At 38.7% G+C, this 15,045-nt stretch overlaps 1 protein-coding gene and 1 long non-coding RNA gene across 3 annotated transcripts in view; one reads left to right on the top strand and one right to left on the bottom strand.

Annotated features, from left to right (window-relative positions):
- TRPA1 (transient receptor potential cation channel subfamily A member 1) overlaps positions 1–14,250 on the top strand; it is a 67,643-nt gene extending 53,393 nt beyond the window's left edge. The window contains 7 exon segments of the mRNA XM_008255655.5: positions 230–359; positions 2,002–2,184; positions 4,894–4,962; positions 9,920–10,033; positions 11,794–11,891; positions 12,947–13,145; positions 13,147–14,250. Coding sequence (XP_008253877.4) covers positions 230–359; positions 2,002–2,184; positions 4,894–4,962; positions 9,920–10,033; positions 11,794–11,891; positions 12,947–13,145; positions 13,147–13,362 — 1,009 coding nt within the window. The 3' untranslated portion in view covers positions 13,363–14,250.
- The window catches only part of LOC138849922 (uncharacterized), a 277,914-nt gene that overhangs the window by 29,407 nt on the left and 233,462 nt on the right, over positions 1–15,045 (bottom strand). The window contains exon 4 of one of the 2 annotated variants that reach the window (XR_016235737.1): positions 8,020–8,793. The exons of the other annotated variant lie outside the window; for it this stretch is intronic. This is a non-coding gene — a long non-coding RNA (uncharacterized LOC138849922). Of the gene's footprint in view, positions 1–8,019; positions 8,794–15,045 lie in introns of those variants that run through there. 2 annotated transcript variants of the gene reach the window in all.

Genomic DNA, 15,045 nt, shown 5'->3' with positions numbered 1-15,045 from the left:
GTTAAAATGAAATTAAAAAATAAAAGGTAAAGACTAAAGAAAGAAAAAAGAAATTTGATGCACAGCTTGAAAATAAAACCTGACTTAATGAATACTTTTTCAAAATAATTGGCCTTATCTCATTTATAAATCCTATTACCTGATTTAATGCATGATAAATATTGTCACTGAATTAAATATATTTTGACCATAAAAGCAAGTAACTATTTTACTGATTTTATTTTTCTAGATTTGAATATTGTGGAATTTTTATTGTTATGTTAGAGGTAATTCTGAAAACTTTATTAAGGTCTACGGTAGTAGTTGTCTTCCTCCTGTTGGCCTTTGGACTCAGTTTTTACGTCCTCCTGAGTGCACAGGTGAGGCAGTTGTGCTAGTAATTGATTTTGTCACAGTTAATATTGTAAATATATATATTTATATTTAAATTTCAATAGCCTAGGAGATTAATAGTAGCATAATAATATTTGAATAATTGAATTTTTTTTCATTTGGTATATCTTATAAATGAATTTTATTGTAGAAAAAAAAGTACTGTCTTACTAAATGACTTTTTCCATTATGTAGAGTTTGTACACTAGTGTACTTCAGAAAGTGTGGAAAATGGAATTTAAAGTATGAGTTTATTTTGATGCAAAAAATCAGAAGTGCAAGGGCAGGCATTGTGGCACAATGGGTTAAGTCACCACTTGGGATGCCCACTTTCCATATCAGAGTGCTTGGGTTTCAGTCCTGGCTTCTCCTTTTTTGATCCAGCTTCCTGGCAGTGTGCACACTGGAAAACAGCAGATGATGGCTCAAATACTTGGGTTCCTGCCACCTATGTGGGAGACCTGGATGGAGTTCTGGGCTCCTGGCTTTGGCCTGGCCCAGTGTTGGCCATTGCAGGCATTTAGGGAGTGAGCCAGCCGGTGAGAGAGCTCTTTCTCTCTCACTCTGTCTTTCAGATAAAAACATAAACACTTTAAAAATTCAAAAAACTTTGGTGTATGTAGAAACTTTTCTTATAAAATACATAAAATACATATTGTGAAAAAATATGGCATGGATTTCAGAAGGTTTTTGCATAAAAATTAATTAAAATAAATTCAATTCCATTTTTTCAGAAACATTTTGAAATACTCTCATATAATGCCAAATGATTTTTTTTTTTTTGACAGACAGAGTGGATAGTGAGAGAGAGAGAGAGTAAAAGGTCTTCCTTTTTCCGTTGGTTCACCCCCCAATGGCCGCTGCGGCCGGCGCGCTGTGGCAGCCACACTGGTGCTGATCTGAAGCCGGGAGCCAGGTGCTTCTCCTGGTCTCCCATGTGGGTGCAGGGCCCAAGGACTTGGGCCACCCTCCACTGCACTCCTGGGCCACAGCAGGGAGCTGGCCTGGAAGAGGAGCAACCGAGACAGAATCCGGCGCCCGACTGGGACTAGAACCCGGTGTGCCGGTGCCACAGGCGGAGGATTAGTCTAGTGAGCCACGGCGCCGGCCCTGAATGATTTGTTATATACACAGAATAGACTTTTTTGATGACTTTGCCACATTACTGCATTTCAGCAGCTATATGCCTACAACTTTTTAAATAAATTCTTAGAGCCAGCATTGTGGCATAGTATGTGAAGCCACTGCCTGCGGTGCCAGCATCCAATATGAGCACTGGTTCGTGTTCCAGCTGCTCTACTTTCAATCCAGCTCCCTGTTAATGGCCTTGGAAAAGTACCAGAACATGGTACAAGTGTTTAGGCTCCTGCCAGCCATGTGGGAGACCTGGAAAAGGCTTTTGGCTCCTGGCTTTGGCTTGGCCCAGCCATGGATGTTGTGGCCATCTGTGGAGTGAACCAGCAGCTGGAGGATTTCTCTGTCTATCATTCTCTCTGTAAATCTGACTTTTAAATAAATAAATCTTTTAAAAATGAAACCTTAATATAATTTTTAAATTTTGCTCTCCAGGAAACATCTTACAATGATACACATTTTGCATTTCATCTTCACTTTACCATCTTTTCTCAGGATGCCTTCAGCTCGCCGTTGCTTTCTATAATCCAGACCTTCAGCATGACATTAGGAGATATCAATTATCGAGATGCCTTCCTAGAACCATATTTGAGAGATGAATTGGCATATCCAGTTCTGTCCTTTGCACAACTTATTGCCTTCACTATGTTAGTCCCAATTGTCCTCATGAATTTACTTGTAAGTAATTATAATTGCATTTTATATTTTTTCATTTGAGACATTTAATATTGATAATTATTCTTTATTTCATGAATCTCTCTCCATTGTGGGGGCATGGAGAAGGAGCTACTACTAATCCATTCATTTAACATTTTTTAAATGACTGGAGTATAACAAATACATCAAAAGGCTCAGGTGATACAAAGATGGACTTACTTGGCAAACACTAAGGAAGTACTAGATGCTAAATATCAGTTCTGGGAAACAGTGGTAACAGACCAAACCAATAGTCAGTCCTTATGTGGTTACCAACTAGGAGTCCTGCTAATAAACATACATACAGCATAATGTCATGGATGTGATAAAAATGCACTGATGATCAAAGAATCTGAGTGAGGCAATAAAGATGAAGGTGTGTTATTATTATTTTGCTTTGGGGTTGGGAAGGGCATCAGAAGTGATTTGGAGAGCTCTATGAGGTATCATCTCTCCCCTCAATTTCTCATTAACCAAGGATTTGAGTGAGGAGGAGCATGTCATACAGAGGGCATGTAGCACTCAGATACCACCTTTAACACAGTCAGCAGACATGACAGTGCCTTTCCATGTGGGATTCTTTCAAGAATCTGTTAGAGTCAGAAGCATCTTGGCTGATACCAGCAGAAGTACATCCCAGCTCCAGGTGCACTGAGAGCCATTAGTAGCATATTGGGCCTTGTGCATACATGCACACATTCAACATACTTATTCTGAGTCTGACTCCATACCAGACTGTGTTATGAAGTGCTCCTGGAAAGAAAAAAAATAACACAGATGCCTATTGGTTAGAATGCCAGTGTTTTATTTTGATGACCTGAAAAATTAAGAATGGTACTAGGAATAATAGAGAATGACATAAAGCCCACATTCATCTCTTGTAATTGTTTATGTTTTGGAAGTTATTTATCCAGAAGAGAAATTTGATTTAGCAGTAACACAGATTAGCACTATGTTGAAAACTGATGATCTCTACACCCAGCACCCATGGACCATCTCTACCCACATGTTCTGGAAGAAAATCAAACCCAATGTAGCCAAGACTGATGTTATCTTCCATTCAAAACCTACTACTTCCTTTCAGTAGCATCTCATAGTTACCTTATTCAGATAATTCAGAGATATTCTAAATTCATCCTCTTTTTTTTCTTTATGTATTTCCATAAATGTCTACCTCTTCCATCTATTTACAGTTGGCTTGTGCCCTCATGGTTTCTCATCTGAATTGTTTTGTACTAAAAAAAGATTTCCAGATTAATTTTATGTCATAAGTTCTTACGGTAACACTTAAGATTACTGAATCCAGCAATGTGGCTATCGTAGTTCTAGAGGTAAACAGACTTTGCAGATTTTGTAAGGTGTACTAGCAAAGCATTATGCAGCCACTACTAGTAGATCTCATGTAAACTCCCCACCACTCACTAGAGACTTTGCTATGGCTTGGATTTTTGCATTCCTTTAAAATTTACCAATTAAAGCCCAATCACCAAGGGATGGTATTAGAAAATGAGGCCTTGCAGTAGGTGGTGAGTGGTGCCAGTACTGGTCAGCTTCTTATTACTATAATGAAATACCTGAGGCAGCCCAACTTTATAAAGGAAAGCAGTTTACTTTAGCTCACAGTTTTGGAGGTTCAGAGTACAAATAGCCTACCACAGGCTTTGACTCTAAGAGTCCATGTGATGGCCAAGCACATACTGAAGAAGGATCACATGGCAAACTGGGAGGCAGAGAGACTGAGTAACTAGCCTCTTGTGAGAACTACCTTCTGATGGCATGCCTTCAGTGGTCTAAGGACTTCCCAGTAGATCCTACTTCCTACAGTTTCTACCACTCCACATGGTGTCACTCTGAGGACCAAGTCTTTTAACATATGGGCCTTTAGGAAACATTCAGCATCCAAAATAACATTCAACCATAGCATTCTGCTCCTAGCCCTCAAAGGTTCATTCCATCTTACAACATGAAATGCATTAGTTGTATTCTCCAGGAATCCCTAAGCCTTAATGTTTTAGTATTGCTCAAGACTCTAAGTACAAAGTCTCATTAGAGACTCAGGGCAACCTTCCTTAGCTGTGAGCTCCTGTAAGAGGAAAACAAAAACAAAAAGCAAGATACCTGCTTCTAAGATACCATGGTGGAACAGGCACAAGGTTAACATTCCAATTCCAAAGCAGAGAGATAGGGAAAATAAAGGAAGATGAACCTTGAAAAAATAAGACCAAAGCCCAGCAGGGCAAACATTAGATCCTAAAGCTCTATGTTGGACATCTTGGGCACAAAGTAGTAGGGGATGAGTTTCTAAGGACTTGGGTAACCCCAATCCTAGGCTTTGTTAGTTGCAGCCAACATGGGCTTCACAAAAACACCTGCAGCTCTCAAAGCCTGGTGTGACATGTTGCTGGTCACTCTTCCTTCCTGTGGTCTCTTTTACAGCACCACTCCCACAATTCCATGCAGCATTGCCCCATTAGGAGCTTCATGCAGTGCACAACTCTGCCTCACTTCACCAGACGCCAGATCTGCTTTCTATGACTTCAGATTTACCAGTCTCCAGAACTCTGAACAATAGTTTTATGGTGTTTATAAATTACCTAGGATATGGTATTTTGTTATAGTAGTATCCTGAATGTACTGACATTTTTAGTTGGGCTATTAAAGTATAACGATTAGATTTGTATCATATTTTAGATAGGTTTGGCAGTTGGTGACATTGCTGAGGTTCAAAAACATGCATCATTGAAGAGGATTGCTATGCAGGTGAGTATTTATTTAAAATCTATTGAAATTACACTACTTAATTTTTTGCATGTAAGAATGAGTAAATGTTATGAGAATACAATTATTTAATATAGATACTTTCTCAATACTGAGGAGTAACATCCTATGTCTCTTTGCCTGATCTCTGGTATGCCTGTTGCAAAGCATCAAAAATGATGAAGAAATATCCCAGAACAAGCCCAGCAAAGACATATCTTCCCTCCCACCTGCACCCCTCCCATCTCCCACTCCCTCTCCCATTCCATTCACATCAAGATTCATTTTCAATTATCTTTATATACAGAAGATCGATTTAGTATATATTAAGTAAAGATTTCATCATTTTGTACCCACACAGAAGATAAAGTGTAAAATACTGTTTCAGTACTAGTTATAGCATTAATTCACATACTATTGATTGAACTCTGTAATTAACACACAATTATTCTTAGGTGTTGAAATTTAACTGAAAAGTGATCCCTGTTAAATATAAGAGTGGGAATAAGAGAGGGAGGAGATGTACAATTTGGGACATGCTCAATCAAACTTGCCCAAAATGGTGGAGTTAGAAATGTGCCAGGGGATTCCAATACAATCTCATCAAGGTGGCATGTACCAATGCCATCTCACTAGTCCAAGTGATCAATTTCAGTTCACAATTGATCATACTGATAGATCTAAGAGTCAAATGGATCACATAAACAAGACTAGTGTCTGCTAATACTAACTGATAGAATAAAAAAGGGAGAGAATGATCCAACATGGGAAGCAGAATACACAGCAGACTCATAGAATGGCAGATGTCCTAAACAACACTCTGGCCTCATAATCAGCCCTTAAGGCATTTGGATCTGGTTGAAGAGCCCATGAGAGTATTTCAGGCATGGAAAGCCTGGCAAAAAGACACTCTGGCAAAAAAAAAAAAAAAAAAAAAAAAAGGACCTAAATGAAAGATCTCTATGAGAGAGATCCCAGTAGAAAGAACAGGCCATCAAAGAAGGAGGTACCTTTCTCTGAAGGGAGGAGAGAACTTCCACTTTGACTATGACCTTGTCTAAATAAGATCGAGGTTGGCAAACTCAAAAGGCTTCCATAGCCTTGGCAGCTCATGACGAGAGCCTCGGGTGATTACTGACGCCATAAACAAGAGTGTCAAATTGTTAAGTCAACAACAGAAGTCACTGTGTACTTACTCTCATGTAGGATATCTGTCCTTAATGTGTTGTCCAATGTGAATATATGCTTTCAGAAATAGATTAGTTCTATAAGGATACGTTTCTCTCCACTCTTTTCTCTACTTTTATTATTTGTGTTTCTTCTCTGATATTTATTCAGCTTTGCATTAGCAATTATTTTTCAAAAACAATGTTATGGTACAAGTTATATGCAAAATTCAATACAATATAGTATGAAAACCCAGAAAAAACATAAAGGGATGTGATCCTCCCTGTTATTAAATAAAATAGATCCATTTACTATAACTATTGAACATTCACAGAATGAAATATCAAAAATTAACGTAGACCATTCTTAAACTATATGTTCTGTGACTTAACTCTGTGTTATCTAGAGAGCCTGGAAGACTTAGAGAACAAAAACACAGAAATTAAATGGTTATATGGCACAGAAAATAAATGCAAAAAATAATTAAGGGAATGCTTTCACGGATGAAGTAGAATGAGTCAGTGTGACAGATGAAGGGTTTAAAAGGACAGTAAGACTCTTCCAGAAAGAAGGAATGATCTAGCGGGAAGAAAGGGCTAAGACAGAACCAGGGGGTGGCTGAGGCGCTGTCAGGAGGCTTCCCTGCCATGAAGGATGGAGTAGACTAAAGGGATGCTGTAGTATTAGAGGGCTTTCTTCAAAAACAACAATGAAAACTTAGCTTTGAAAGAAAGGACAGTCAGTGATGAAGTGCTTCAGATTATTTTGTTGGTGAGTGGAGAGTTACTATAGATTTAAAACACGAAAATGGTGCTTAAGGTATCTGCTATTATCCTGGTTTTGTGGGGGAAAGACTGGAGAAAGGAAGAGAAGATACTAAGTTATTACTACAACAAGGGTGTAGCTTAGGACTCCAGATAGGTGGATACACAGAGTGGACTTATAAACCTCTTGATGGGCATGTCAGCAGTGCCTCATAACTGTCTTAATAACACTCTAAAATACCAGGGAAAAGAAATAGAATAAAATAAGAAACAGTAACAATGTTGGGAAAGGCCACTAATTACAGTGTCTAGAGTTGAGTTGAAAAACATGATCCTATATTGTGTTTGCTTCCTAAAACCAAACAGCACAAACCTAGTACCTTATATTTCCATGTTATCTGTTCTTATTTGGGATCAAGAACAATGTTGGGGTCAGTGTTGTGGAATAAAGGATTAAGCCACCACCTGCAATGCTGGCATCCCATATCTGTGCCAGTTTGAGTCCCAGCTGCTCCACTTCTGATCCAGCTCCCTACGAATGCCCCTAGGAAAGCAGTGGAAGATGACCTAAGTGCTTGGGCCCTTGCCACCCATGTGGAAGACCTGGATGAAGCTTCTGGATTCACCCTGGCCCAACATTGGCCATTGCAACCATTTGGGGAGTGAACCAGTGGATGGAAGATTTCTCTCTCTCTCTCTCTCTCTCTCTCTCTATATATATATATATATATATACACTTCTCTCCATAAATAAATAAAATAAATGTTTTAAAAATTGTGACTAGGAAACCAGGAATATATTCTCTTACTGTTCTGTAAGTTGCTCTTAAAATTTTTAATTGATTTGACAGAGAGATAGCCAGATAGAGATATCTCCCATCTTCTGGTTCATTCTCCCCATTTCCATAACAGCAGTTAGGGCTGGGCCAGGCTGAAGCCAGGAGCCAGGAATTCAATCCAGGTCTCCCACATGGGTGGCAGAGATGAGACACTTGGGCTATCACTTGTTGCCTCCCAGGTTCTGCATTAGGAGGAATGCTGCTGGTGCATCAAGGACAGGAGTTTGCTTATTTGAGGGGTTGGGAGTCATCTGTTTTTTGTTTTTTGTTTTTTGTTTTTTTTTTTTTTTTACCTTGGAATCTGTACTTTGTCATATACTTCCAGAAGCCGTAGATATTCCACAATTTATATCCCTGTCACAGATTAGGAAGGGAAATCCACAGAGCACATCTTACCCTTCAACATGGAAACAGCACCAGCTAGGAAAGGTAAAGATACTGCCTTTCCCAGTGTCTCATCAGACAGGCCTTGAACTCAGGGTTTTTCTTGCCAACCTCCCTCAGCAATCTGGAAGCTCCTAGGTAGACAATGAACAGCATTAAGGTGCACCATGCCCTTTATCTGTTAGCAAACATTGGGCTTGAATGAACCTTTTTCAATCAAGCTTGAGTAAATGAGTAATAGCTTGTGACCGCTGATAAACATGTATGGAGAAGGGAAGGGAAAGACTCAAGGGAAAAAAGGAATCTGAAAATTATTACAGAAAAGCAAAGAAAACATGAAGCTGTTATAGTTAATAAGATACAATAACACAAAGCTTTTTTTTTGAAACTGGAACTAGTATACAGTATGTTAAGCAGTGGTGAGTGCTATAAAAACAGAATGGAAGCCAGACAGAGAGTGTGTCATATGGGGGTCACTGAGGTACAGTTCTAAGCAATGTGATGAGGGAAGCTCTTACCTTCTAACCATTTATGACTATAAATCATTTATATGCCCATATACTGAAAAGTATATACACAGTTCTTAGATTAGAGCTTCTTCCACATGCTCCATCTTGTCATGCAGGCAGTTGGTCACCCACCTCTGCAGATTTATTTTCTCTGAATAAATTCGGCCTGGCTCTAAAAAAAAAAAAGAAAAGAAAAGAAAAGCATATATACAGTTCTTAGATTAGAAAGCAAATCTTACTATTATTACTTACCATATGGAAAAGAACACAAATTTCATCACATGAAAATATAACTAAACAGACACAAAGGACTATAGAAGAAGAGTCAAAAATCAGTGAAGCCAGCAGAAACAAAAAAAGCTGAAAAAAATGAGAATTAAACTAAATATAATCACATTAAATGAAATAAGTATTATATCTCTGGGAATAAAATTATGCTCAACATATCTCATAGTGAAATCATTTTGCTTTTGGTTGGGGTCAGTGGTGTGGTGCAGTGGGTAAAGCTGCTGCCTGCAACACTGGCATCCCATATGAACACTGGTGCAAGTCCCAGCTGTTCCACTTCTGATCAAGCTCCCTGCTAATGTGCCTAGGAAAGCAGTGGACAATGGCCCCCATGCTTGGGTTCTTGCCCCTATGTAGGAGACCTGGATAGAATTCCTGGCTACTTATTTTGGCCTGGTCAGCAGTCACTATTGAGGCCATTTAGGGAAGTGAACCACCGGATGGAAGATCTTTCTTTCTCTGTCATTTAGCCTTTCAAATAAATAAATCCTTTTTAAAAGTCAGTTTGCTCCTGAGAACCCAGCATGAACCCTGTGTTGAATACTCAGACTTGCTAGTTTTCATTCTTTTTCTGCTTAGCTTTGAATTCCCTCAGTGGAGTGCTCCTTCTTCTCTCCTGCTTTAGGTATGTGTTTATGTCCTTCACCCTTCCCAGTGGTGCACATTTTACAGTAATGTCAAGCTTCAAGAGTATGGACTTTTTCTTTTTTACATCTCCAATGTTATCACAATCCCCAAACAGTAAAAACTTGCTAACTTAAAATTGATCCCGCTCTTTAAACAAAAAATGTTTTCTGACTTCAACTGAATTCTTCCAGTGGATGACAGCTTCTGAGAGGTAGGGGCAGATGCCTGAGCCAGGGACTAAGGAAACCTGACCAGCCTAGCTGTATATAAATTGGGACACAGCAATCAGTTTTTATTTTGTGTGCTAATGATTGTCTCTGCATAGTATAAGAATCCTAGATACTAATGACTGATTCTATAAATAAATCCAAAATACATTTTAGGTGGAACTTCATACTAGCTTAGAGAAAAAGCTGCCACTCTGGTTCCTACGCAAAGTGGATCAGGAATCCACCATTGTATATCCCAACAGACCCAGATATCAGGGGACATTATCAGTAAGTACAACTCACAAATAAAAACATAAAATGTTGTATTGCTTGACAGTCATTTGTTGGGTTGTATATTCCTCAGTTTGCCATTTTATAGACTTTCAGTCTACTCTTCCAGTGGGAAATAGTTGTGCTTAAAAAATAGTAAAAGGCCATTACTGTGGCACTGTGGGTTAAGCTACTGCCTGCAGAGCCAGAATCCCATATGGGCACCGATTTTATTCCCGGTACACTTCCTATCAAGTTCCCTGCTAATGGCCTGGGAAAGCAGGGGAGGATGGTCCAACTGCTTGTGCCCTTGCACAAACCTGGGAGACCCGAATGAAGCTCCTGGCTCTTGGCTTTGGCCTAGCCCAGCCTTGACTGTTGCAGCTATCTGGGGAGTGAACCAGAGGATGGAAGATTTCTCTGTCTCTCTTCCTCTCCCTCTCCCTATCTCTGTGTATCTCTGTCTTTCAAATAAAAAAGTATTTAAAAATACTACATATATTTGTGTGTATGTACATAAAAATATGTGTATCTAAGTGCATATATAGAACATATAATGAAGGGTAAATATGCATATGCATGATTACATGGGGTATTCCCACTATTAAAAATATACTAAGTGACCAAAGACACAGCAAGCCATTGTGTTATAATGGAAAAGAGATCATACTAAGAGTCAGAGTTCTAAATATTAAACTTAATCGTGCATGGGCTCCCACTCCCCATCTCTGACTGTTCTTCATGAGTTCTTAGCAGATCAGTTTTCCCTTGTGTACTCATAAAATGATAAAGTTGACCTAATTATAAGCCTGAGCTTTCTCCTAACTCCTCAATATCTTCCTGTTCCAGTTCACTCATATCCACAGTTGCAATTACTTACCTAAGCATAGAATGCTCAACAGTTGAATTCTCTAGCTTAGTGCTCACTGTTAAGTTCAGGCTCCTGTCTATATGCAGGTACCTACTTGACATCTTCATTAGCTTGTCTCAAATTGCTTTAAATTTAGTATGTTCAAAACTGAACTTTACTCCTCCCATGTTTGTCTCCTTCCTTGCATCCCCCACAAGAAGAGAGTGAAAAATCCTCATCTTTCTTTGAACTTCCTCACTGCAATTCATGTCAACACCATTCATTTGCCTCTACAAGCCAGGCACACAGGAGCAGGAGCCATCCTTGACATCCCTCCTCCCTGCTCCCATCTAATCCCTGTGTTTGGTCCATTTGATTTCCTGGGTGCCTTTGCAAGTCATGATCTCTGGCCCTCACTACTAGAATTATCTCCTCCATCATTTCACATCTGCTCTTGGGTCTCCCCCAGTCCACCCATGATTTAAAAGATACTAAATTAAAGCAAGATTTTATAAAAGTAACACTTCAGACATTTCCCCATGTGAAATTTGTTGATTGGTTCACTTGTGTTCTATAGTGATACAGAGCAAATTTAGAGAAGTATCCTTGCATGGAATGTGACCTCCTAACATGGACGTTTTTCATGAGAATTTATAAAACATTCAGTTTAAGCCCTTTCCTAAACAATTCCCTACCCCTTTTTACTGCTTATGTATTGTTTGTACATTAAAAAATTATTTTATAAAATGTGTGACTTCATTTTATGGTTTTCACATGTCTATTTCCCATAGCAGACTGTGAGTTTCTTAAGAGCCATGGCTGGTGAATATTTGTGCTAGAGAATCTGTCTCAATGGCTGAATTCTGGCACATGCTCAAGAAATGGTTCCTGATTGAATTCCATTTAACTATTATGTTTTATCCCACAGTGTGTACTTCAATATATTTTTTACATCAATGAAACCAGACAAGAAGTGCCAAATACTGACACATGTTTAGAAATGGAAATACTGAAGCAGAAATACCGGTATATAGTTTTCCTTCTATCTATGTTTAAGAAATTTAAAATTGTTAAGTAATGATGCATGGTATAAGATTATACTCACAGTGTATATAGGTGTTTATTTTTTCATATATTAAGTCATGCTACATTGACAGATGTTGCTAGCATATTGATAATCATAAGATATATTTTAGACTTAACTATATCATTATTTAGTCTTTCCTAAGACTAAATAAATGAACATGAACATGCTAATATGTTTCCTTTTGGGGTCATTATCATCAACTGTATTCTTCATGAACTGTCTGAATTCATAATACAAAACTCTGAAAGGTTTTAAGATTCCTGGAAAAGTCATGCAGTGGACAGTGGTTAAACATGAGGACATTAAGTTACTTTACCTGAGTTTAAACTTCTTTTCAACTCTTTACTAACCTTGTGACCCTGGAAAACTTGATTAACCTTTCTGTGCAATAGTTTCTTATCTGCACACTGGGAACAAAAATAGACTGGTGGCCGGTGCCGCGGCTCACTAGGCTAATCCTCCGCCTTGCGGTGCTGGCACCCAGGGTTCTAGTCCCGGTCTGGGCACCGGATTCTGTCCCGGTTGCCCCTCTTCCAGGCCAGCTCTCTGCTATGTCCCAGGAGTGCAGTGGAGGATGGCCCAAGTGCTTGGGCTCTGCACCCCATGGGAGACCAGGATAAGCACCTGGCTCCTGCCATCGGATCAGCGCGGTGCGCCGGCCACAGTGCACTGGCCGTGGCAGCCATTGGAGGGTGAAACAACGGCAAAAAGGAAGACCTTTCTCTCTGTCTCTCTCTCTCACTGTCCACTCTGCCTGTCAAAAAAAAAAAAAAAAAAAAAAGAAAAGAAAAAAAAAGACTGGCAATAAATAAACAGTATAACTTGAGAAAATTACTTAAACTTCAAAAATATGTATTCCTTGGAAGGATTGAGGCTATAACCTGAATACAATTAATCCAATGCAGAAAACTTCTAGTATCTACAACTTCTGACACTCAGAAGAGCTAGAAGAAGAATTGAAAAATAAATCCCTGAAATGTGTCTGTCTTTTTAGGCTGAAGGATCTCACTTCTCTCTTGGAAAAACAGCATGACCTGATTAAACTCATCATCCAGAAGATGGAGATCATCTCTGAGACAGAGGATGAAGATAATCATTGTTCTTTTCAAGACAAGTTTAAAAGAGAGCAACTGGAACAAATGAATAGTAAATGGAATTCTGTGTTGAGAGCAGTAAAGACCAAAATGCACAACACTTAGTGTTAGTTACCCAGACTTTCTTTTTTTTTTTAACTTTTATTTAATGAATATAAATTTCCAAAGTACAGCTTATGGATTACAATGGCTTCCCCCCCATAACGTCCCTCCCACCCGCAACTCTCCCCTTTCCCACTCCCTATCCCCTTCCATTCACATCAAGATTCATTTTCGATTCTCTTTATATACAGAAGATCAGTTTAGCATACATTAAGTAAAGTTACCCAGACTTTCAATAGAACTTATAGGGGCATGGCTAACTAGATCTAATTTCCAATTTGGAAAGAGTGAAGTAGCAGCAGCAACCTAGTTGATGTTACTACATGGGAAATCATTGTTCCTGCAGTCTATGTAAATAGAAATCTCTCTCTCTTTCTCTCTCTAAGATAGATAAATTGATTGATTGATTTCCAATACATGGTGGTTTGCAGAACATATATATAGATATATTTTTTCTGCCAACCACCACGTATTAGAAAATTTTTGCTGCTATATTCCAGTTGGATTTTACATAAATAAAAGGCAATTTCATTACATGAATGCATAAAAATCTAATTTTCAAGAACACATAGGCTTAATGATAAGGAGTAATATATGTAACTATTAAGATTGAATGAAGACAATTGACAATCCTGATTCTTGCTTGATAATTATATATGATGCCTTAGTCTCAAATATTTAATGCCTTATAGAGTAGTCTCAAGTCTTAGATTGAGAGCTCCCAGGTGGAAAGTCTTGTGTATTGGAACAACCTATGGATGATACACTATGTACTTTGGTCCCACTAATAAACAGCAACACACCATCCCTTGCTGGCCCCAGCACACTTGATATAATGTTAAGTCATGAGTTGAAGTCCAACTAATAAACCTTATAGAATGCATGAATTTTATCCTAGAAAATATGTTATTTCTGTCTTTTTTTGCCAATGGTCATAACAAATATAAATTTTATATGTTCATTGCTCAGTGCTTGTTGTATAAGCCTTTTGTTGCATTTAGTTTTTTGAGATTTGCAAAAATGCCTCCATCATATACACCCTTTTTTCTTTTGATGTCTGGTGCAAAGTATGAATTAAATACATACTTCATCATTAATCTTATCAAGGTCCTTCTCTTGTTTTATTTTATTTCTTCCTTCAACCTGATTCTCACTTTGCACAGGAGAATTTCTGTAATGAATGTGTCTTTGGCTCTGTGGGTGCCCCTGTGTTGTTATGTGAACAGTGTTGCTTGGAATGCTTGTAGCTACACAGATGTTGTTTTATGGCTCCTTTCTGTTTCTTACTTCTTCCTACTGAACATTGGGGCTACAAGATACAACTGTGTTGCCATATGTGCACTTAAATTTTTTTTTATTTATTTGAAAGGCAGTTGCAGAGAGAGAAAGAAGATCTTCCATTCCTTCGCTTACTTCCCACATGGCCACAACAGCCAGGCTGGGTCAGGCTGAAACAAGAAACCTGGAACTCCTTCTTGGTCTCTTCTCCCTTGCAGAGGCTAATGTATTTGAACCATCTTCCGCTGCTTTCACTGGCACATTAGCAGGAAGATGGATCAGATGTAGAGTATCTGGTTCTCAAAATGATGTTCCAATATGGGATGCTGGCCTTAAAGGCAACATCTTAATCCCTGTGTCACACCACCAGCCCCTGTATGTCCATACTGCACAGGGCCTCCAATAGCTGAGTTGATTGTGTGCACCTACCACATTGGACTTAGGTATTTTAGAGAGGAATTCTTCTTGCTATCTATGCCTCTGTCTTCCTGCTATCTCTCACATTCTCAAACATATTCACTCTCATAAAACTAGCAGAATGCTGAGTGACAATATGTCATATTATGAAAACAAACATGTTACAGTCCTGCTACAACAGAACACATGGCCTAGAAACAAC

Source organism: Oryctolagus cuniculus, chromosome 6 (assembly GCF_051225735.1).
Source record: "Oryctolagus cuniculus isolate XC-2025 breed Fujian yellow rabbit chromosome 6, ASM5122573v1, whole genome shotgun sequence".
NCBI classification, from domain to species: Eukaryota; Metazoa; Chordata; class Mammalia; order Lagomorpha; family Leporidae; genus Oryctolagus; species Oryctolagus cuniculus.
Note: the sequence above shows the minus strand (reverse complement) of the source record. Positions and strands in the feature narration are given on the sequence as shown.